Below are 23,575 nucleotides of genomic sequence, written 5' to 3' on the forward strand. Positions count from 1 at the left end.
AACAGCATCGATCAACACCGACGACTAACTCATTGAATTAATTGGAATCGTCAAATAGAAGAAATCAACTTAATCCAAATCAAACTCATTTAAATAAAAATCAAGTTCAACATTAATTGAATATGAATAAATCAAATCAATATTAATTAAATCAAAATTACCACTTTCAAAGCAATTTAGTAATTTAGAGGGTTGTTTGAGGGGGCGGTTGTCGTTTGTGTCCAACAAAATGGCAGGAGGCCTGGATAATTTTAAATATGTTGGAACATAAGACGCAGTTCACTTTCGTACCAATCAAGATGTCATAGGTTCAAATATTCGGTACCAATCAAGATGTCATAGGTTCGAATCTTTAGTGTGTGCTGTCGTGTGATGTGAATATGAATTTATCTTAATTGACTTAAATATAATAATAATAATAATAATAATAATAATAATAATAATAAATCCCAAGCATCCTTCTTCTTTATCCTTGGAGCAATCACACAAACCCCAGTTTTGCTCTCTTAGCTCTGCATGCACGATGTCCCTTTCTTCTTCGATCTAGACGCACGCAAGCTCTTCTTCCTTCGGCTATCTTGCGCGTCGGGCTCCTGGCTGACCCTCTCCCACGCTGAAATATCTCTTCTTCTTGCAAGAATAAGCTTCCTTTCTGAGATTAATTGCTGTAAGGGTTTCTTTTCATTTTCAAATGGATTAGCCATGTATTTCTGCAGCTTTCAAGATTTAATGGCTGCTCTTTATTTTCCTTAATATTTTTTTTTTTTTTTACAAAATTCCTCCTCAAATGGCTATATCTATTTCCCTTTCTTTTAAAAATCTTGATTGCAAAAGAACTCATGATGGTTGCTGTTATTATTTAGGAGGAGATTGGTGTTACGTTTTCTTACCAAAATGCTGAAATCATGAATTTCCTTTCAGTGAAACTGAATAAATAAAACTTGCTAGAGTTTCTCTTTCTTAGAAATCTATCGATGCAGATTTAATCAAGAATAAGCATTTTTTTTAAAAGAAAGGCAGCAACTGAAAATGATTTCCATTCCTTTTTCTTCTTTTCTTTCCACTTCTTTTTTTTCCTTTCATACTTGATTGAGATAAGGAGCACTAGTTATTAATGTTCCGTAAATAATTGAGATGAAGAAAAACATCAGGTTTGTTTGATGAGATCTTTTTGCTTTGACAATGATGTATTTCTCGGTGCAAATTCATGAAACTTATCAAATTTTAAGTTATTAAACACGCCAACTTACTCAATGCAACCTAAGAATCTTACCGCTCAAGCTAATTCTTTTTCTCTCCGTCTACAAAGAGTTATCATGCCCTCATCTTGGCTATGGACAAGGGTGCCACCACTAACCCTTCTCCAAAAGACTTGGCAAATAATAAATTTACAAAAACTTAAAAGAAAACAATAAATAAAACACCCTTGCATGTTGTTCTTGTGTGAAGGATGTGTTAATGTTGAACTAGAGATTGAAGTTATGAAGAATGAACTAGGAAACTTTCTTTTTTTATTTTTATTTTTTGTGGCCTAGAAAAGTTTTGCAATAAAGGGCATGCAAGTAATTGTTAATAGGCTAGGTGAGATGCAGCAATGTGAATGGGAGAGAGAAGCTAAGTGTAGGGAGGGAGGTCTGGAGCTAATTGATGAGAGAGGGCGAGAGAGAAAAAAGAGGGATCAAGTGTGAGAGCAGGGTCTTTTTTTGTGCGGGGGAAATGGCGGGTTTCTATGCGAGAGATCTGTGAGCCAATGAGGCATGGGATCATGCAATTGTGATTTGCGTTTGACATGTATGGATATGGGAGTAAAAGGGATGGCAACATGTGACATTCTTCAAGAATCAATCTAGTTAAACATGATTTATTTTAGTTTGAATGGTCTAAAGAACCCTAAACATAATCAATAAATGTCATATTCTTGTAAAGGTTGTACAATCAATTTACTTTATTTATGATATTAATTGAGCTTTAAGTATAAGCAGGAGAGTTTTTCAAACTATGATATTATTAGATGAAAAAAAAAAGTATAAGCAGGAGAGTTATTTAAACACAAACATTGGAAGATGAAAATGTGCGGCTATAGCATCTTAATTAGGTTAACTATACCTTAATTAGGCTAGTTTAGCTTTGACAAAGTCAATTCAAGCACCAATATTATAATTGAGTAACCTAACTATCAATTAAATATGTGAAATTAGGGTTTTAGTGTCCTTCATTAACACCATGGATGATTAATCGTATTCAATTGAACTCTATCTCGAGGTAAATAATTTACTCCAACAACAACGACAACAACAACAACCCTTTATCCCACTAGAGGTAAATAATTTACTCCAAATGAATAAAATGTGTGGCTATAGCAGGGTGCATTCTTTGTGCGCTTCTTAGAAGAATCTTAACTCCACCAAAACATACTCGTAAAAAGTACTTAGCTTTATTTTTGCAAAATCTGATTTAAAGTGCAATATGCATGGGATTTATTTTAGCTCTTAGGTTTATTAAACCAATGCATATTTATGCCAACTTAGCTATTAGAGGTTGTTGAATTGACTAGGGACAAAGGAAGCATGGTTGCTAATTCATCTCTAGGCTTGTTGAACTAATAAGAAGCTAATTTGTTTCTTGGACTTACTAAAAAGCTAACTATATGCCAACTTAGCTACTTTGACTTGTCGAATTGACATGGCAACCTGACCTAAAGCTTGTGAGTTGAGAATGGTAGTTCGACCTTTATTCATATTGAACTGGAACTCGATAGTTAAGCTCATTATTGGACCCATTGAGCATAAGATTTGTAATCGACTCATATGTTGGAGCCTATTGATTTAACAATATAACTCGATCGGTTTGTGAGCTAATGATGCTAGCTTGACCTTTAAGGCTAGTTGAAATGAATTGGGAATAGTAGGTGCATGTATTTGTTGAATCAATGAATGTGTATGCAATCTCAACTATTGGAACTTTTTGAATTGAAATGGTAGTTCGACACTTAGGCTTGTGAGCTAAAAAGTTTCACCCAATCTACTCTTACGCTTATTAAATTGACCTTTAAGCTTATTGAACTAGCAAGATTGAGATTATTTGGTCCTTGAACATCTTGAACCATCAATAGTGTCGACACATCTAGTAGAGCCTAATAAATTGGCATGGCAATTCGACCTTCAAGATGGGGAGCTTAGGGTGCAAGTGGGAAAAAAGGTAACATCGGAAATCATATCATGAGGGTTTTTTAATGGACACATTGTTAGTAGAAGGCATAGGAACATGTTGAACCACACTTAAAACAGAGATAAATTTCAAAATTTAAAATCCATGGCCATATGATTCTTATTCTAATTTTAATGTTTTATTAATAAATTTTTTTTGAAGTAAATAAAATAGGACATCAAAATGAAGGAAGATGAGCATCCAGTTGCTTCAACAAACGCAAGTGGCATTTCACTAATAGAAACGTCCAAGCATTTTTTTTAATATAGCCATTATAAAAAAAATGCTCTAATTGAGATGTCCAAGTGTTAGTCATTATACTTAGTTTGGATTAGGTTAGTAGTTAATATGTAGTTAAGGGTCATTGTGGGTTGAAATAGTGTCATTATAATCTATAAATACAAGTAAATTTAGAAGAATATGTAATTAAATGAATTGAGCATTCCCTTTCTTATTCCTTCTCTATTTTTTTTAGCTGTAACCTAAAATTGCCTATTATCCTTTCATTTCACTTAAGTAACCCTTATTTTCTCCTTCTTCCTCAATGATTTTCCACTTACATTAGCTGCTGAATCAAAACAACATAACATTTTCTATGTATAACACTTGTCAGTTCCAAAAGCATATATTACTTGGTGTTCTCATTGAGCCTCATTGCCAGATGCTCAATTGTCATCAACATGCTCAATCGCTGTCTCTGAGCTTTGTCACATCTTCAAACTCCATCACATCTTCCAAAGCATTCACCCTCGACCCCAACCACGACTTCTTCCAATACCCTTTGCTCTGATGGGTCAATACCCTCTAGTCCTCTACTCTGATGACACCTTCCAAATTTACGGTCTGCTAGCCTCATCACATCTCCAACATCCAAATTCTTAGAACATATCAACAACAGTTCATGGCAACTGGCACTGGTTTGGAAGAGGGTTAATGGGTAAGACACAACAATCATGATGATAAATTAGTCTGTCCTTGCTACCATAAAGGTTATTAGAGTGATTGACAAATCAAGTAGAGAGTTTTGAACAACATTATCAAAATGAATTATTAGCAACACCAATAGATTCCACATTCACGGTTGTTCTTTCAACAACAACAAAAAAAAAGGATCAGGCAAAATCCATTATCACTTAGGTAAATCATCAGGTTATGTTGTTTGATGAATGTGAGAAACTCGTAAATAAAATATTCTTAAAGAATGATAAGATAGCTAAATCAGGCGGAACACTTCCCTTTGAAAATCATATTATGTACATCCAAAGTCCAGATAAAAACAAGAAGCTGTTAGCGAAGTTAAATAAGTCAATTGTAGAACTCGAGTTATAAGAAGGGAAGTTATGTGTGGAAGGGAATGTCTCATACATAGCGCGGATGACTCAAACATCGAAGGATCATTCTAAGAAAGGCATAAATAGTTACAATTAAAGAATTGGTAGCTTCATCAAATCTATTAATACAAACATTTATGATGTCTGTCATATTTTATTAGTTCTCATGGAGCCAAGTCTTGAAGGGAGCCTTATCTTATAGGATATGCTTGAGAAATTATAGTTAGACAAATGGTCGCTGCCTCCATTACTACCAGGGGATTAATGTGAGTTATGACAGACAGTCATCCATCGTCTATAACATTTTTAATGGTCTAACCTGTGCTTCATGACTAAAAGATAATTTTTGGGTTTCCTACTTGATTATTTGCTTGTCCTATCTCAAAGTTTGATCTTGATGGCTAGGTTAATTTTGAAGAGATGGGGAAATGATAGTAATGTGCTAGTGCTAATAATTATAATAAGTAGTTTGGGTTGGGTTGGTGGTTAATGAGTCATTATGGGTTGAAATAGCTCCAATAGTCAATAAATATTCCCAACTAGGGAATAAGTATCAAAATAAAATGATATAAGTATTCCCTCTATTATTCTCTATTTCCTCTCTAATTTTTTTAAGATGTATGCATTCCCACATTGCCTAATTATCTATTCATTTCTCTTCCTTAATCCATACATTTCCCTTTCTTATTTTCAACCTATAGTAGTTAATAGATCAAAAGAAAGTTAAATATACTATGTATGGCAACCACCAATTCTAGAAATGTGTTTCAATGAATGAGAGAAATGAAGAGCTACAAAGGTGCCTCTCTTGAAACAATCGAAGATTTGATTATATATGTGACATGAGGGAAGAAAAGACAAATCAAATTTAGGGCTTTGATATTTTTGCAGTCTCCTAAGAGAGGAAACTAATCAATAAAGCATCATTTTTTGGGCTAAAATACAAATAATTTTTTCATTCATACATTTAAAAAAAATAAATAGATAAAAAAGTTAATTATAATAAATTTAAATTTAATTTGATAATTTTATTTAAGTTATCACAGCAAGGGACATGGGACAATACATCTTGTAGGCCCAAAACCCCCTGGTTGACTTGGAAAAATTTACTTCACCTCATCCTCTAAGGAGAGCAACAAGAAAGACCCAAAAATACTCTTTAAGGCCTTATTTTTTAAAACAAATAATTGTGCTCTTCACCGACAATGGAAAAATCATAAACATGAGATTAAGGCTTTGTTTGAGACAGCTTTCTTATTGTTTTCTACAGTAGCTTCTGGTATAAAAATTTCTTGAGAGCAGGGAAAAAGCAATGACCAAAAGCTGCCCCAAATGATGCTTAAGTGAAATAAGAAGCATTTTTATTAGAAGCTTTTATGAATGTTTGAAAAGAGTATTTATGGTATAGAATAGGCTACTTACTTCCTATAAACGTATATTAGAAGCATGATTGACACCAAATTTGGGAACTTTTTGGTGGAAAAACTCGCTAAAACGAAATTCCAAGAAAGCAAGACCCAACAACCATAAATTGATCCCCAAGTCAATTAGACTTGAAAATTTTTCAAATAGTTATTGCTCCTATTGAAAATGGCACAGTAACATACATTTCTTAGATAAAGAATAAGAAAATAGAGAAGATTTACTCGGTTGTGGCGAAGGTCATCGAGCTCTAAACTCCGAAGCATTCATTTTACATGGTTGGATCTCTCTAGGAAACCTAGGTCGAAGAATTGCCAAGGCTTGCCGAGGATTAGATCAACGCGTGAGCATGTTTGCATTCTCAATGTGGATAGAGAGACATTGTGAAAGGGAGAGGCAGGGAGGATAGGAAAGAATGCGAGAACAAGAGGAGGAAACTTCCTAATCCATTAAAGGCTCTTTGGCCTTCAGGTCTTCACCATGCTAAATCAATAAAGATTTTGGCCGATGTTGGTTGTTTTGGTTAAATGGTGATGTGATTGGCTTTAGTCCATCTAGATGGGTCATCAACCATCCAATCCACAGTAAATCAAGAACAACTCAAAGTCTCTAATTATATTTGCTTATAGATTAGCTACATTAATTCTTGAATTGAGTCAAACAATTAGCTAAATTTGATCGGAGCTCAGTTCAAATAAAATATTAATTTAATTTTGATTCATTTTTAGTCTTTCATATTTTGAAGTTTTTGGTGGCAGCAGTGCTGGTTTTTCGCTAGGAGGTTAGTATTCTGGAGGTTCGACTTGTGCAGATATTTCTGTTGCTTTGACCTCCATACAACCATGAGTTTACAGTCTGACGCAGCAAGAGACCAATGACTCTCCAGATATTGTGATATATACAATTTATATTTTCACATCTCCTAGTCATATTTTTTTCAATTCTGTTGCTAGCTATTCTTTCATATCAGAGCAGTATTATGATTCTCTTGATTTGTCTTCCATTCCATTACCTATTTCGTTATCTGTGGTTTTGCTTACGAGAGATGGTATGGTTGCTAGTATGGTCTGTTTTTGTAATTTGAAGTTTTCTAACATAATTTGGAGACCTGATTTGATTTTATTGCCCATTTATATATTTGATTTATTTTGGGTATGGACTAGATGAGTCAATATGGGGCTTGGTTTGATTGCCCGTTAAAAAAAGTTAACTCTTTATCAGAGTGGTGAGAGTTTTGTATTTAAGGGAATCATGAGAATTCTTTCCTGTCTGATTTCTGCTTTAAAAGTAGATAGACTTTAAAGAAAAGGTAGTTCAATATTTTAAGCATCTGTCAGAGATGTGAGGTTCTTTTCTGTATCTATGAGTAGTGTCAAATTTAATAGGAATTTGATCTCCTCCTCACACCAAAACAACAATACCTAAGGAATAATGCAGCATAAATCAGTAAAAAAGAAAGAGATTATTGGTTAATTCTCTTTGATAAAGGTACAACAAACCAAGATACAGATTGATCTACTATTCGAGAGGTAGATCGACTCCCCACAAATCCTAGGCACTGCTAGGAACAATTACAAAGAAAAACTATAACGAACACAATCACATAATGAATATTAAAGTACCTAATTAGCCTCATATAAGTCTCCCTAATTCCCTCCCAAATCTCAATTCAAATCAGCCCCCTTTCTATAAATAAATCCTTTCTTAATTCCCTCCCAAATATGGATTCAAATCAGCCCCGCTTTCCCTAAATAAACTTTACTAATTTCTCCTAATTTTGGCTTCCTATGGTAAGTAATTAAAGATGGATTTATTCCCCTTTGACCCCCCTCTTTCCTTGTCCATCATCCTTGCTAGTAGGGCCTACAGACTCTTTCGGTCTATCAATACTCCCTTCCCAAAGATTTACCATGTCCTTACGGTGGAACGAATGAAACTGCTGTTGAATTATGCGGTACGATTCCCATGTTGTTTTATAGTTGAGCATATCCTTTCACTCGATTGACACTTCTCTAGTTCCTCCTGCTGTTGAGCGGACTTTTTCACTTACCTTGGCTCTAGGATTACATCCATTTCTTTTGTCAAGGTCATTGGTAGCGTTGTTGATGGATTGTGGTCATTGATAACTTTCCTCCGTTGGAACACATGGAACATCTGGTGTATGGTGGAAGTAGGGGTTATTCATGGCACCAATCCTCTCCACCACTTCATAAGGCCCATAATACTGTGGAAATATTTTTTCATTTCTTCTTTGAGCCACAATCTTCTATCTATAGAATCGAATCTTCAAATACACTTTATCACCTACCTTGAACCGCCTGTTGAAAGACTTCAACCTCTCATTTATAGTTGCCCTTAGAACTCCACTAATGTTGCCCCCCATCACTTCCCCAGGATTAACACCACTATAAGAACTTTGGCCTTGAACAGAAAGAGACTGCAACATCTTTGCCCAACTTATGTGTTTGTATTGATTTGCATTTTGTTATATAATTCTTCTGCGCCTCTGAACCAATAAATTCTTTGCCTTTGATCTTCGAACGGATCTAACCATGTAGTGGATGTTTTTAATAATGAATAGATAAGCCAACACAGGATCCTTATATTGCTTAGATTTGTCGTTCAAGATAGTTTGAAGAGCTTGCATAATTCACATTGTAATAATTGTCAATTGGTAAGTTGAATCTTCTTCTACCTTTTTATACTCCTGAAAAAACTTCTTCAAAGTTGATTGATATTCGAATAAAAACTTCACATAGTTAATTATATAGCTAGTCAGATGGTGCATAGTTCCATCCATCACACCAGTTTTTGTTGCATCTTCTTCCTCTGCTTTTTTAAAATCATAAAAAATTTCTTGAGCAGTCTGGGCTAAGTGCCTTGAAAGATTATGAGCATTATTCCTTGACTCAGAACAAGATTTTCCTTTATAGATCATTTCAATCTATGAATGAAGCTTGCACATTATTTAATACATGTCTAGAAGCACAAACAACTTCTCTGGTCAACATCCCCAAAACTAAAAAGCATCAACACATTGTCTGTTGTTACTTCAACAAAGCAGCGATCCCTAATAACATTGTTACCATTAAAAATTTGATCACAGAATATTCTTTATGCAGCAAATAGGAGTTTCACAGTAATCCTCATATAATGAATCCACTTTCCAATTTTGGAATCTAGAACCTCACATGCAAACTTTTGTAAATTCTCTTTACTGAGCTTTTTCACTCCTTTCACCCTGAATTGCCCTCACCACAGTTTTAAGAGAAACCTTGGGTTTGGACTTACCAGGATTCCCCTCGATCCTCACATTTTTTGCTCCCATCATGAATTCCAGTATGAAGCTCCTAAACTGTTGCCCTTGTTACTTCTCTCAAGTGAGTTTTTAGCCTCCACCATCTGTGCTAGCTTTATAGCCTCCCCCAACCCTTTTGGCCTCAATAACCGGACAGCGGCCTTGATCTCTAGTTTGAGCCCCTTCATGAAATTCCCCTTCAACTGTCTCAGATAGCCTCCCCAATCGGCTAGAAAGGTACTTAAACCTCTCCCGATAATCCATCATTATCCCTGCCTAAACCAGAGAAAAGAACTGCTCGTAAAAGTCTCCTTTCTAACTTGTTCATAAATATTTTAATAAATTATCTTTGAACTCCGTCCACGATCGGATTGGATCTGTCATGTCTCTCCACTGATACTAAGACAAGGTCTTCCCCTCCAAACATAAATCCGCATCGTGAGTCTCTTCTCCGTTATCCCGTTCACTGCAAAGTACCTCTCTATCCTATGTATCTATCCATGAGCATCTTTCTCCTAAAAAATAGGCATCTTCAACTTTTTCACTCTCGGATCCCTCTGCCCCAACTTTCTCTTCCACCTCCGGCTCCTCTCAGATGGCGATTGTTGTGAGCTCTCCATTATTTTCCTCCACCCCTCCTCCTTTCATAGAAATCAGATTAATGGGTCAACCTGAACTTGCCCCGTTTATTGAATGGGTTGACCCGAACTCATATTTTTTGGGTCGGATTCGGGTCGGGTTGGCAGGTTGGGTCATTTATTGACACCTCTATATGAGGGATTAATTACTTACTCGTTTTAATGGTCCATTTTAGCTAGGTCTTGGGTTTGATTTCATGTTTGAAGAAGGCTATTTTGTTTGGAGGCACCTTGGGTTGCTTTCATTATTATTTCGATAAAGGAAAACAAGTTTCTTTATAATTTTTGGAAGGGCCATTTGGGATTTGATAAACATAAAACCAAAGTGAAAAAATCGGCTCTTAGCGAAATACAGATGGGCAGATCAATGTGGTAAATCGGACAGTAGTCCGTACATTGAGATGCTACAATCGTGGCATTTGAAGACATGGGATGAAAGCCTTCCCTACATGCAATTTGTTCAACTGATATCCTTGGGACAACATTAATGTCACCAATTAAGGTGTGTTTAGGGTTCTTATTATAATGTACTTTTGAATTGGCATAGAGGAGGATAATATTATTGAAGAGAAGGAACCGCGTGAGCACTACAATCATTCACAAAATACAACAGAAGTAAGAAGGAAATCTAAAAAAATCTCAGGAAAGATACAAGCAGGACAAGCACATGATTAAGTGCACTTTTTATGAAGAATATTTTTTTGGTTAAACTAGTGTAAAGATTGAAAAACGATGGATAAAAGATCAAGTCCATTCATTATGTTACTCCAAAATGTACAAGTGATTTGTGAAAATGCATTTTTATTAGACCTGTCTTCCTAGCGTTTACTGTTATCATTACAAAGAATGTAAAGTTGTTAGATCCATAGAAGCACGGTTAATCTCCTTGGGCTGGTAGGATAGCCTCTTGAGTGTGTCCATTAGATCATTCAACCCATTAAGGATTAAATTTTATTTGAATTTATGTTATCATCCTTTTCTTATCTATTCCTAGATTTAAGGCTCTGGAATAGCTCTTTCCTTGTATTTAGGAATTAGTTGATTGAATCTTGAATAAAGTTTGTCAGCTTTCCAAATTTGAAGGAAATTTCTATTCATAGATTCTTGCAAGTAGTAGGATTTGAATTTCCTTGTTGTATTATAACTATAACCATTTGATGGAATGAAAATCAGGAAACAAGCAGTTTCAATTCTCAAATTTTTAGATTACTCTCTCTTCTCACTATCTCTCTCCTCCCTTTTGTTTCCATTAGCTGTAGGACCAAAATCAAAAAGGTTAGGGACACCATGAAGCAATCGACAAAGCTCTTAAGGGTGGAAGGTGCAATTGGTATCTCTCTCTGTAAATGCTATTTGTTGTGACTTTGGTATGCGGATGAAATAAGGGCCCAGTCACTTTGTTGATTTTGTTGTTAACAAAAAGTTATTCCTGTGAATGAATAGCACCAAGGTCTCATAACGAACTGCTGGTATGGAGTTTCCTCTGAAATTTATAAATAAAGAGAATATGTTACATTATATTTTAATGTGTGTCTCTCTGTTTTCTTTTTTCTGCTAAGGTGGTGGGGGGTCGGAGGTGAAGGCGGAGCTTGGGGTTGGGGGTTGAGGGTTGGGAGGGGAATCGGGAGCGAAGGAACAATTGAAAAAATAATGTCATTTTGAAATTGATGACTGAAGAAGGAAATAAAGCTCCTACTCCTAACTGCAAACTATTCTAAAATGAAATCTTTGAAGCATGTTGCTCCATTTATGGAATTGTTTTTGTGATGCAATCTCTTTTTTAGATTCTTCAGTTTATTTTCATTGAAAACAATGAATGTGATACATTACTGTAATTTCAGCTTTGTACGCTCATGAATATGAATAACACTCTCACTTTTATTCCCAGTTTCTAGGTATGATGAATTTTAAAGAGTGGCTTTCTTGCCATTCTATATCTAAATCACTGCTCTCGACAAGGCCATTCAGCTTCTTTTATGATGAATCATCAGAAAGAGAATTTTGGCATCATGGTATTTGCTGTCAATTTGTTTTTCTTGTCTGATTTATATAGCTTTACTTGCTGGAACCTTAGTTTCATCGATAGCTGTTTATACTTGTTCAAAAGTTTTTTTTTATCTGACAACTAGTTCTTTTTATGTTTACTGTTCAAATGACGTTTATCACAATATGATTTTTTTTCATCACGTCATTTACGTTGTTGTTGTTGTACGTTATTTACTTTGCAAAAAAACTTATTCTGCAACTTCCGAAAGATATGAATGGTTGTTTTTTCAATCTATATGTATTTGTTTGTTATTATCTAAGTTGTTTAGAAGTAAGATGGGTTAAATAAAATTAAAAAAAAAAAGTAAGATGGGTTAAATAATCTGCTGAAGTCTTGGGATGAAAATATATATTATTAAGGGAACATGCTTCCTTTGAGGAAAACATAAGCACTTACAGTTGAGGAAATATTTCCTAATTAATATCCTCCAAATCAGTCCCCAAATCAGCCCCAAAATCTGCCTTCTTCAATTAGGAAATATTCTTAGTTAATCCCCTCTAAATCAGCCCCCAAGTGCCGGTCAAGAGAAGGACCGGTCCAGGAAAGGACCAGTAGGACCGGTCCAGGAGGGACCCTGATGAGGGCATCCACCGTACATTTCGACATCGGCGGGATCGTAGATCGACGGTTACGATTCATAGTATTTATTTTTGATGTTTTAGTGCATTTCTTTTATTTATTTTTCAGTTTTCCACTTGTACCCCTATGAGGGATTTGTGTCATGTTATAGCCTAAGGACATTTGGGTCTTTTACTTTTTGTGCTTTGGAGGCCTATATATGAAGGCCTAGTCTTTGTATTATTTACTAATGATGTTTATGAATGAAAATTTATCCACTTTCTTACATGATCTCTTGGTGAGTTCTTGAGAGGAGCAACCCTTAGTGGGTGAGAGCAATACCTGTCAATCTTGGTGGATTCCAAGGTTCGTGGTTCATCGTTTCTTCTCCTCTCTAAACCGCCCCCCATCCCAACCCCATCGGACTCCCCAGTTTTCCGGCCTCCGGCCACCACCCACTCCACCACCAGCTCTCCCCCTCCACCCGACTCCCCCTTGATTCCCACCCCAAGCCGCCGGCCCACCCCCTCTTGCCCAAGTTTGAAATTCAAATTCCTTTGGCCATTAATCACTTTCCTAAAATAAGTTTAAGCAATTAGGAAAGTCATCAAATTGAATTTCAATGAAAGTTTGATTCGAATTCTTTCCTAATGCTAAAACTTAAATTTGGAAACCTCCCCTTTTTAAATTAAATATGAAATTAAATTCATATTTAATTTGAATTAGTTACTTAAACCTTGGGGCCCACCTAATTAAAATAAATCCCCTCCTCTCTCTATATGACCGGCCCCTTCATTGTGCCTTTCTCTCTCCAATTTTCATTAATTGCTCTCTATTAAGACTCCCTAATTATCTCCCACATTATTTCTTTCAATGAGAGTTTGAATTCAAAATTCAAATTCTTTCCTTCCGAATTCACCTAATCTGAAATTAATTTCAGATTTCTCTTGATTTCTTCAAACCCTAGCCAAGACCAAGTCGCCCCCTCCCCTCTCCACCTCCTCCCATCTGAGAGCTCACCCAACCCCCTCCTCCTCTTGACCAAGTCTCTTAAGTTGCGGCTCCTCCATCTTTATTCCATCGCTACATACCAATTCCGCTCATGATCATGAATGGCGGATCCGGAAGTTGATCACGGATTTGTTTACGATTCTCAAGAGGAAGTTGACATCATTCAATCACCTTTCTTCGATCTCGGATTTGGGTCTGAAGGCACCGTTGAAGAATGCGTAGAGCGTATTCTATTTACTTTGGCGGACGTCATCGAAGAGCAACAACCTACAGGATCGTGGAAGATCGCAGGATGAACACCCGTCTCTCCAACTCCGGCCAACTCTCCGTTGATCAAAACCACTGGCATCCTCTGTCTTGCAGTGGCATCACTGGGCTTGCTAACTTTTGTCCTCCACTAACCCTACTTCCAAAGAACGATCGAGATGAAAACTCTAAGGTGAAAGTTCTAATTGTTAAGTGGTGGATTATTTTTAATCGCAATTTTGTTTACTATTTTTTTGTCATTATTTCGGATCGCTCTGTTAATCTATAACGTGTAACCGCATGCTAGAAGCAAGTCAATAACTACGAAAACTAAAAATCCTAACTTAGTGAATCATTAATGTTATAATTTCATTACGGAAACAAATTTCTTAATAAGATACTGCAATTCCGTTGGTTGAAAACCCGATCTAACAATTAGCAAGTTAGGCAAAATTGGAATGACCATGCGACATGCACGGTTGCATCGGATCGGCTAATGCCCCTTCCATAATGGCCTTATGTATTCTACTCATTGATTAGTATGTCATTCTAAAACTATTGCATGTAAATTGTCTTCCAATGGAATTTTTTGTCTTTCTATGCTTCATCTTAATGACTTGGTAAATTAGAAAGATTGTTCTTAGAAAATTACGTTGGACATGCCAAATTCTTTCTATGCTAGATGACTTGGATTGACTCTTCTTGGCGGCATGCTAGATGGCTCCGATACCAAATGACACCGCTAGTTATATGCAAAGATCAGGAAGAGAAGAAAAAATAATCTAGAATTGATTGTTGGCTCATTTACTAGACATTAGACAACCAAGAAGTGTACAAAGCACAAAAGAATAAAACTAGAAATCTAGAACTAGTCAAGACACTTTTCTTGAGGCAGAATATGTTGCCAAGATGAATCTAGCTGCTGAAGTCTGGGCCAAGTACCAGGAATTTTGTTATTCTTGGTGGCCAGAATGGGTTGACAGTAGTTTTCTTGATTGCTGGTAGGAAGTGCGACGGCTACATGCCCTTCTTTGTAGGGAATTATGCACCGTTTACTGGCTGGAAGGGTTCTGGTTGGCTGGAAAGAAGATCTCCCAGCAATAGGAGTGCAGGCCGGTGGAGAGGAGGAAAAAGAGGTGCTGAGTGGTTGACTGGCTGGGAAAAAGAATTTCAGAGATGGAACTGCAAGTCGGCAGAAGAGGAGGAAGAGGAAGTGCTGGCTGTCGGTTGGCTGGAAGCTGGGAGAGAGGAAGAAGATTGGAAACTGGCGCCTGGCTGAAAGGGGATGAGAGGCAGAGGGAAGGGGAAGGGCTGTCGGCCATTGCCTAGATACTTCCCGAATACATAGAACAAAAGTGCTATGGCTCTTTTCTAAACACCAAAATGTGCCATCTCTTGTTAAGGCTCATCTATTTATAAGCTTTCTTTAAAGAAAAAAAAGGTTAAAATAGAAAAATAATGAAAAATAAAATAAAATAAAATAAAAATAATAATAATAAAACAAAAGGAGGAGGATTGGGAACCAGTTGGAACTTCCTCCCGTAATAAATAATACCTCTGGCTCATGGCCTTAGTGGTATCAATCTGATCCTTGTACTTAACAATTAATACTTTGGTATCTTAGGTTAGAACATCCTACCTTTCTATTTCCCATAATATTTAAAAATATAGATTGTTCTTCATTTCAATCTGAAAGTTGTAATTTATCAAAGTTAACGTACCACATATTCTTCCAAACTTTATTATGCTGCAAAATGATCGTGTCTTTACAGTTTACCACTAATTTTGAAAAAAAAAATGATTTGTAAGATTCATTGATGATCATATACTCTATTTTGTTGGATCTACTTGATGAGTTAAAAATCTAAAGTTGAAAAATTATTCAAGGAAATTTATACTTGATTGAGAACCAATTTCAAACAAAAATACGTTTTTCTAATGAAGAATAGGAAAGGTATTTTTATTAACCAACAAAAATATTTAAATTTGACTTGGATTACTTGGTTGCAAGGTTGTTGAAATGCCCACTGAACCTAGCAAAAAATTGCAAGCTAACGAACTCTAGGGCATTAAAAACGTATAACAATACCAAAGCTTTGTGGGACGACTAATCTATCTGTCCTTCACACGTTCATACATTGTATTTTGTGTCACCTTGGTGAACCAGTTCATGAACTCACTAGGACCAAGTTACTTTGATGTTGTATACAGGATTTTAATCTTGGAAAAGGGTTAATATTCAAAAAAACAATGGCATCTCTAGTCAAAATTAATACTTATGCAGATTGAAAAAGAAACATTATGGATAGGAGGTCTTTATTTGGCTATTGCATTTTTGTTGGAGGAAATCTCATCTTATAGAGAAGTAATAAATGCGGTCAATAGAAGCCACACGGAGGTTGAAGCTCTTGCCCGTTGATTTGTGACTCAATGTGGATCAAGCGGATTCTATCTGGCCAGAAGATTTTCATTCCATCACTGAAGGCTTGTTGTGATAATAAGGAAGCTATCTCAATATCTCACAACTCAATTTTTCATGACAGAATAAAATATGTGAAAGTTGATGAACACTTCATTCAAAAATCTTGACATTGGCTTGATTTACTTGACATACATTCCAATAAAAAAAAATTGTTGATATACTTACAAAGAAATAATTTTCACAGCCTAATTGGCAATCTTGCTATGGATGTTGTTTTCAGACAAGCTTAAGGGGGGAGTGATTAGAAATTAAGAGTTAGATCCAGACAAAAATTCAGGGAGAAACATAATGAAACTCAACAGCTGGTGAATTTTGAGAAATAGGATAATGATGAGGAAATTAAAAGATAGGTTTGGTAAAAATCTGAAAAAGTAAGCATGAACATGGAAGGAACGTTGGAGATTGACTATAGAATTCAAGAATTAATTCATACCATTAACTTCTGGCTGAAAATAGTAGATTCTTTGTTATAGCCATTATCATTTCTAATGTGATTGAGCAGTTAAAGAAGGAAGGAAAGCTAAAATGATGAGAATCATTACAAACCTCATACATTTACCTTTCCTATTAATAGGAGCCTTGTACAGCCTTGTATTAGTGAAGAAAAAATAACTATCGAGTGACTTCTCTAATTTTGCACATTGCACGATTGTTGCCTTTACCTATTAGTTCTTTGTCACGCCCCCTATTAGTCATTTAGCTTTAGATGTTTGGCTGACTTGAAGCTTGTGTACTAAGGAGTAGTGGCAAAACAAGGAGTTTGAACCATTGCCTAAATGGGTTAGTGCTTTTAGGTTGGTGCTGTGCTTAAGGGCTGGTCTCCAAAGTTTTTTGCCCAGAGCCTTGTGCCCAAGCATTTCATTCCAATGTTCACGGAAGTCAATTGGAATATGGGAGAAAAAGTAAAAATATAAATTTAATACGTTAAAAGATTTCATCATCTTCAATCAAGATGAATTTAAATAAAATATTTAGTACATACCCTGACTTGTAGGACCTAGTATTTATTTTTATTTTTTTTACTAGTAGGATCTAGTAGGTAGGGCCAACTACATGAAAAATAACATGCCTTAAAAAGTCATCTCATTTATGTTGACCCCATTGGAAAGCTTCTAACCAATGTTGTTAGACCTCACTTAAGTTTTATTTGGGACAACTTTTTTACTGCTTCTTAAAGTGGCTTCTTTGTATAAAAAATTAAACGTTTGTACTAAGAAGCTATTTTACAAAGCAAAAAGAAAGCCATCCCAAAAAAAGCCTTAATTAGCCTCCTCACTTTTCACTTATCCCACCATATGTCAACTCATCGACTAGAGATTAACAACTGTGAGATAAACTCAGTAGAAGACTTATGAAACATCAACAATAATATTCGAGAAAAAATACTTATCATGATATAAGTAGCAATCTCAAAGATATTTATTAAGGAAATTATGAAATAAATGCATTATAAAGCCTTTCAAACTATCATGTATATCGTTATCATATTCGTTCACTTAGTCATCAGTATATAACTGAGTGTTTTCACTTTGTCTCTTTGGAAACTATAGGCCTTCCTCAAAACTCTCTAGTCTTATTTTTAGAGGTTAGCTAGTGATAAAATTACAAGATCTAATTGGAGCAAGTGACAACTCATGGATTTCAATCTTATCTAACACTTGGTGAAACTTTGTATGACTCTCTTTTGTCATATTATCATATTCTTTCTACCTAAGCGGCTTAATTTCTTTCCATTTCTTGTCTATAAAATTGGCATATCACAATCTAGTCTGACATCCTAACGACCTTGTCAGGTTTAGTTAGTAATGCATGTTCGATTACTCAAATTCAATCTGCCAACTAGGGATTTGGTCGGCCAGCTTGGTCAATCTAGCACTTATGCCAACAGGTCTACTATAATCTTGTTAGTTCTACTCGGGCAACCAATAAATTTTTTTTGGCTTAATTTGGTCTTGCTGGCCCACTATCCATACAAACAACTTGGTCTCAAAGGTTTACTAGGATGAGCAATCATTTTTGTATAAGGTTAGTCGAGCAACTTCCAACATTTGTTTGACATTACACTTGTGTATATTCGTTGGGCCATGCCCCTTAGGTTGATCCCAAAAGGGAAAAATTTAATTTGGATTTCTTGGTCTTTATAATAGTAGCTTTTACATCACAAATCGATTGAATGAGGATGGTGTCTAGCAATGACTATGGTGTTCTCCTTTTTGCGTACTATCCTTTTCTCTTTTCCCCTAAAATTACGATTGTTGTTCATTTTCTGGCCATGACCTGGTAGTGACTTGTCATTTTTGTGGGTAGGAATTAACTTGTAATCTCACTTCCCACCTTGGCTGGGATCTTCTCAGTATCTCTGGCAAAACCTCCCACGTTTTAGAGTTTTTTATATTACATCGAATGAATATTAGGTTTCTACTTGATATGCCAATAACTGGGAGGAGACCTTGGGCAAATTGGATATTATCATGTTAGTTTGGAATAATGAAAAATAAGATTTTTGTATGGTTGACGTGCGCAAATCAACCATAGGCAGAAGGTCAAGTTCATTTATTAGTTGAAGTTAAATTCGGGGAAAGCATGATTCAGAAATTGGCATCATTTTTTTGTGTGGAAAAACCCCATCTTTTGCTAACCTCAAAAAGTATGGCTGCTATTCTTGAAAAAAAAAGGCTACTATTCTTGAGTAAAATCTTATCACATAAGCTGCAACTGTTGTTATGATAAAATCTTGGTCCTTGATTTATTCTAATGATCTATTGGATGTCTAGGATAGTTTTAATCTCCTGGGTGTGCATGCAAGGGTATAAATAATGTCATTCAAATTTAAGATAATGAGTATAAAAGAACATACCTTCATATCTTCATAATTAATTAAATGAGTAAAGATGTACAATCTATTTCTGTTTCAGGCACCATGGACATGGTAACTGGTGCGACGATTTCTTCTGAAAGAACTCTAAGTGAGAACCAAGTAAACGTATCATCAGCCCATGAGCAGTCCCTTGTGACTGAAGCGTCCGCTCTAGCTCAATATAATAGCAACAAAGGGAACAAAGATCCTTTGACTCAAGTTGAGGCATTTCAGCTCAGCTTCCTCCGTCTTGTCCAACGAATTGGGCAGTCACCAGCAAATCCTGTTGTTCTTCAGGTTCTATACCGGTTGGAGCTTGCAAGCTTGATACGAGCTGCTGAATCCAACGTAAAGAAGCCTGGCCTTAAGATTGATAAAGCTAAAGCTCTAGCGTTAGCTCTGGAAGAGTCAGGCCATGATGATATTGATTTCTCTTTAAAGATACTTGTCCTTGGAAAGACTGGCGTGGGTAAGAGTGCAACCGTAAACTCTTTATTTGATGAAGCAAAAGTAACCACCAATGCATTTCGGCCTTCAACGGAGGGTATTCAGCAGGTTGTTGGGACTATCAAAGGGATCAAAGTCACATTTATTGATACGCCTGGCCTTTTACCTTCGAATAACAACCAGCGTAGGAACAGGAAGATCTTGATTGAAGTCAGAAAGTTTATTAGGAAATCCCCTCCGGATGTCATTCTTTACTTCGAACGACTTGATTTTTTTGACAGGATTTACTATGATTTCCCTTTGCTTAAGCTTATCACCAATGTCTTCGGTTCTTCCATCTGGTTTAACACTATTCTTGTTATGACTCATTCTTCATCCCCTTTACCAGAAGGAATGGATGGTTATCCAGTAAGCTACGAGGAATTTGTGGGCCAACGTACAAAACTTCTGCAATCATACATACACCAAGCAGTATCCAATACTCAGCTTGAGAATCCTGTCCTTTTAGCGGAGAATCATCCTATGTGCATGAAAAATTCCAAAGGAGAGAAGGTTCTTCCCAATGGTCAAGCTTGGTTGTCACAGCTTTTGCTGTTAAGCATATCTACTAAGGTGTTGGGTGATGCGAATTCCCTTCTAAAGTTTCAAAACAGCTTTCAATTTGTGAAGTCTGATAGTATCAGACAGCCTTCATTACCACATCTCCTTTCATCACTTCTTCAACCACGTTCAACGGGGACCAACATAGGTGGAAATGATTTTCAGGTGGATGATCTATCAGATGGTGAGGAGGATGAATATGATCAGCTTCCACCAATCCGTATCCTAACCAAGGCCCAGTACCAGCAATTATCTAGATTGCAGAAAAATGCATATCTGGATGAATTGGACTATCGGGAGACTCTGTATCTAAAGAAACAATGGAGAGCAGAGATTAGAAGGAATAAAGAAAGATTGGTTTCAAATAGTGATGCATCTGAAAGCAGTGAATATGAAAACAGTTCTTCACATGAGGTTGTCCAGTTGCCGGACATGGCTATTCCATTAAGTTTTGACTCCAATTGCCCTTCTCATAGATACCGATGGTTACTGGGAACTAATGAATGGCTTCTTCGGCCTGTTCTAGATTCCCAAGGATGGGATCATGATGTTTGTTTTGATGGGATCAGCTTGGATTTTTCTAAACAAATCAAAGGAAACCTTACAGCTTCAGTTGCAGGTCAGATGAGGAAGGACAAGGTGGATTTCAGTATCCAATCCGATTCTGGAGTAAAATTTGTGCATGGAAAGTACTTTTTTGTGTCAGCTTTTGACATTCTAACGGCAGGCAAGGCTTTGGTTTGCACTTTTCGTGGAGATTTCAAGTTCAAGAATTTGAACTGCAATAGTACAGGCTGCGGGGTTTCTCTGACTTCATTCGGCAAAATGCATTTCATTGGAGCTAAGCTTGAGGACTCTATTTCACTTGGTAAGAGGTTTAAGCTTGTAGCCAATACAGGTCGTCTTGTAGGCAATAGTCAGGAGACATACGGTGGAAGCGTGGAGGCAACAATAAGAGGAAAGGATTTTCCTGTGAGAGACGAGAAAGTTACCGTTGCTGCTAACTTCCTTACATATGATAAAGACATGGTTCTTGGAGGAAGTTTTCAGACTGACTTCCGGGTAGGTCGTGTTGCAAAGATGTCTTTCAATGCAAATATGAACAGCAGAAGCTTAGGTCAGATTTCATTTAAAGTCAGCACATCAGAGCATTTTGAATTGGGGTTAATAACGGCTGTTTCGCTTATTCAAGCTCTGTTCCATAAGAGAAATAAGAGCCATGAGTGGGAGAAGACTTGAGATTTAGGCTTCGTTTGGAACAGCTTTCATACTGCTTTCTAAAATAGTTTTCTAGTACAAAATTTTCTAATTCAAGAAATTTTTGTTCTAGAAAGCTTTTTAAAAAGTAACAAAAAAGCTGTCCCAAATGAAACAATGCAATTTTGTCACCTGTTCATTGTATTTTACGAGATATTTGCACAGGTTCACTGGTGAAGAAGGAATTTAGCTGACCGGTATCTATACATCTATTAATAATAACACATGTTTCTATTCAATTTGTTGATTATTTCCAGCAGCCAAGCTTTTTGGTAAAAATGGAAAATTAATGGCATCTACATCCACGTTGTCAGTATCGGATATCTACTGTTGTTGATTAATCAAGTTTTGGTCATAGTGAGAAAGAACTTCATGCAACTCAGGAAGTGCCGTGCACCACTGTTAGCACAGGTACATAACTAACCCTTTTACTTTCTATCATGCAATTTAGGATTTGTTTGGGATAACTTTTCTCTGCTTTAATTTTTAGAAAGCACCCATAATTTCATTTAGTTACTGCTTTTTTGTTGCTCTCATTATTTTTCAGAATTTTTTATTGTAAAAAGTTATTTATTACAACCGAATTAGCTGAGTTGTTTTTCTCACAAAAACTTCACAATCAATTTTATAAGTCGTTGCAACAATCTCTTATTTTCTCAATATATCATGAGAATTTTACATATATCTACTTTTCAGAAGCATCCCGATATGTTGTAGCAGATTTGTAAGGAGCAATAGCTAAATTTATGTTGCAGTGTTTTCATTAATGGAAGCATATTAGTCACATAACCAAAATTATGTTGAAGGAAACAAATAAGGCATCTAAATATCATTAACAAGTGGTATTTAAGCTCTTATTTTTGCAACTTCGGCCGCGGGATTGACCTATCATTGATCAACAAGAACAACATATTTTCTTTGATAATGTTTTATTTTGGGTATTCCTACGATTTGTTTAATTGACACAAATTGTTACTCAAGTCTTACAGATATTTCTATTATGGTCAGCTTCGATTCGATTGATTCTTGTCAAATTAGTATCCGCATGTTGTGAGGGCCATTTTAGTTATATAAAAATGTTTGATTATTTAATCATTAATTTTATGATTGAGAAGAAGGAGAATATGAGTTTTTTTTTTTTCTTGGTGAACTCTCTTTGATTGTTACTAATTTGATTTGCATTTTTTAGGGTTTTAACTATGTTCTGAATATTGAATATGTAATGCGGTCGGCATTCATTAGTGCTGCAATAAATGCGCGAGCCATAAATCTTTAGTTCAAAAGTTGGCAAATTCCTTCCAAGATCAGCAGTGTGTAGTGTTATCTAATTTTACAGGATCCATTGTTGTTATCAAGAATTCTCATGTTGATATATTAAGATATTTCATTTTGATTAACCTTTATGAATATTTTTATTACTAAACAAAATTATATTAGATTAATATTCATTTATTTTGAATTTAGATTGGGTGGTTAAAATGAAGAAGTGCTTCAATAGTGTTATGAGATAAAATAATAATATTTTGACTTAGGTTTCGTTTGGGATGGCTTTCTTACTGTTTCTTAAAACAGCTTTTTAGTACAAACATTAAAATTTTTGTACTCGAAAGATGCTTTAAGAAGCAGTAAAAAAGCCATCCCAAACGAAACCTTAGGCTTCCATTGGGGTTGCTTTCTTAGTTCTTTATAAATCAAATTTTTAGTATAAAAATTTAAAATTTTGCATTAAAAAACTGTTTTAAGAAGCGGTAAGAAAGTCGTTTTAAATGAACCCTTAGGCTTCAATTGGGGTTGCTTTCTTATTGTTTTATAAATCAATTTTTTAGAATGAAAGTTTGTTGAATTAGAAATTTTTTTATTAGAAAGTTGTTTTAAAAAGTCGTAAAAAAGTTGTCAAAATAAAGTCTTAAAAAAAAAGTTTTATAAAGCCATAATTAAGTTAGCAATGTTGTTTTAACTTGAGTGTTGAGAAGTGTAAAAAAAAAGCATTTATATCATTACAAATATAAGAAGAATTAGTATATGATTCATTCATAACATTTAAATAATTACAATTTATGATTAATCAATTAGTGATTAAATTACAGAAATTTAAGAATTATACAAGTATTGAAATATCCTTATTAATTTCATCTCAAATTGAATAACAAAATAAATAAATAAATCTTTCTTAA

General features: G+C 35.5%; 1 protein-coding gene and 1 pseudogene across 2 annotated transcripts; one reads left to right on the forward strand and one right to left on the reverse strand.

Moving 5' to 3' along the window:
• The first annotated feature begins 477 nt into the window (after positions 1-477).
• Positions 478-21,717, forward strand: LOC110110321 (translocase of chloroplast 90, chloroplastic). Of its 2 annotated transcripts, XM_020841733.2 has the most exons (3): positions 528-667; positions 11,785-11,908; positions 19,156-21,717. In XM_020841733.2, the coding sequence occupies exons 2-3, from the start codon at positions 11,794-11,796 to the stop codon at positions 21,381-21,383; spliced, it is 2,343 nt and encodes a 780-aa protein (XP_020697392.1). In that variant the 5' UTR covers positions 528-667; positions 11,785-11,793; the 3' UTR covers positions 21,384-21,717. The 2 variants fall into 2 exon arrangements, with proteins under 2 accessions (XP_020697391.1, XP_020697392.1); XM_020841732.2 differs by lacking the exon at positions 11,785-11,908 and having other exon boundaries at positions 478-667.
• LOC110110302 lies at positions 7,574-9,522 on the reverse strand (annotated as a pseudogene).
• Positions 21,718-23,575: the final 1,858 nt, after the last annotated feature.

This window comes from Dendrobium catenatum, unplaced genomic scaffold (assembly GCF_001605985.2).
Source record: "Dendrobium catenatum unplaced genomic scaffold, ASM160598v2 fragScaff_scaffold_636, whole genome shotgun sequence".
In the NCBI taxonomy this organism is placed as follows: domain Eukaryota; kingdom Viridiplantae; phylum Streptophyta; class Magnoliopsida; order Asparagales; family Orchidaceae; genus Dendrobium; species Dendrobium catenatum.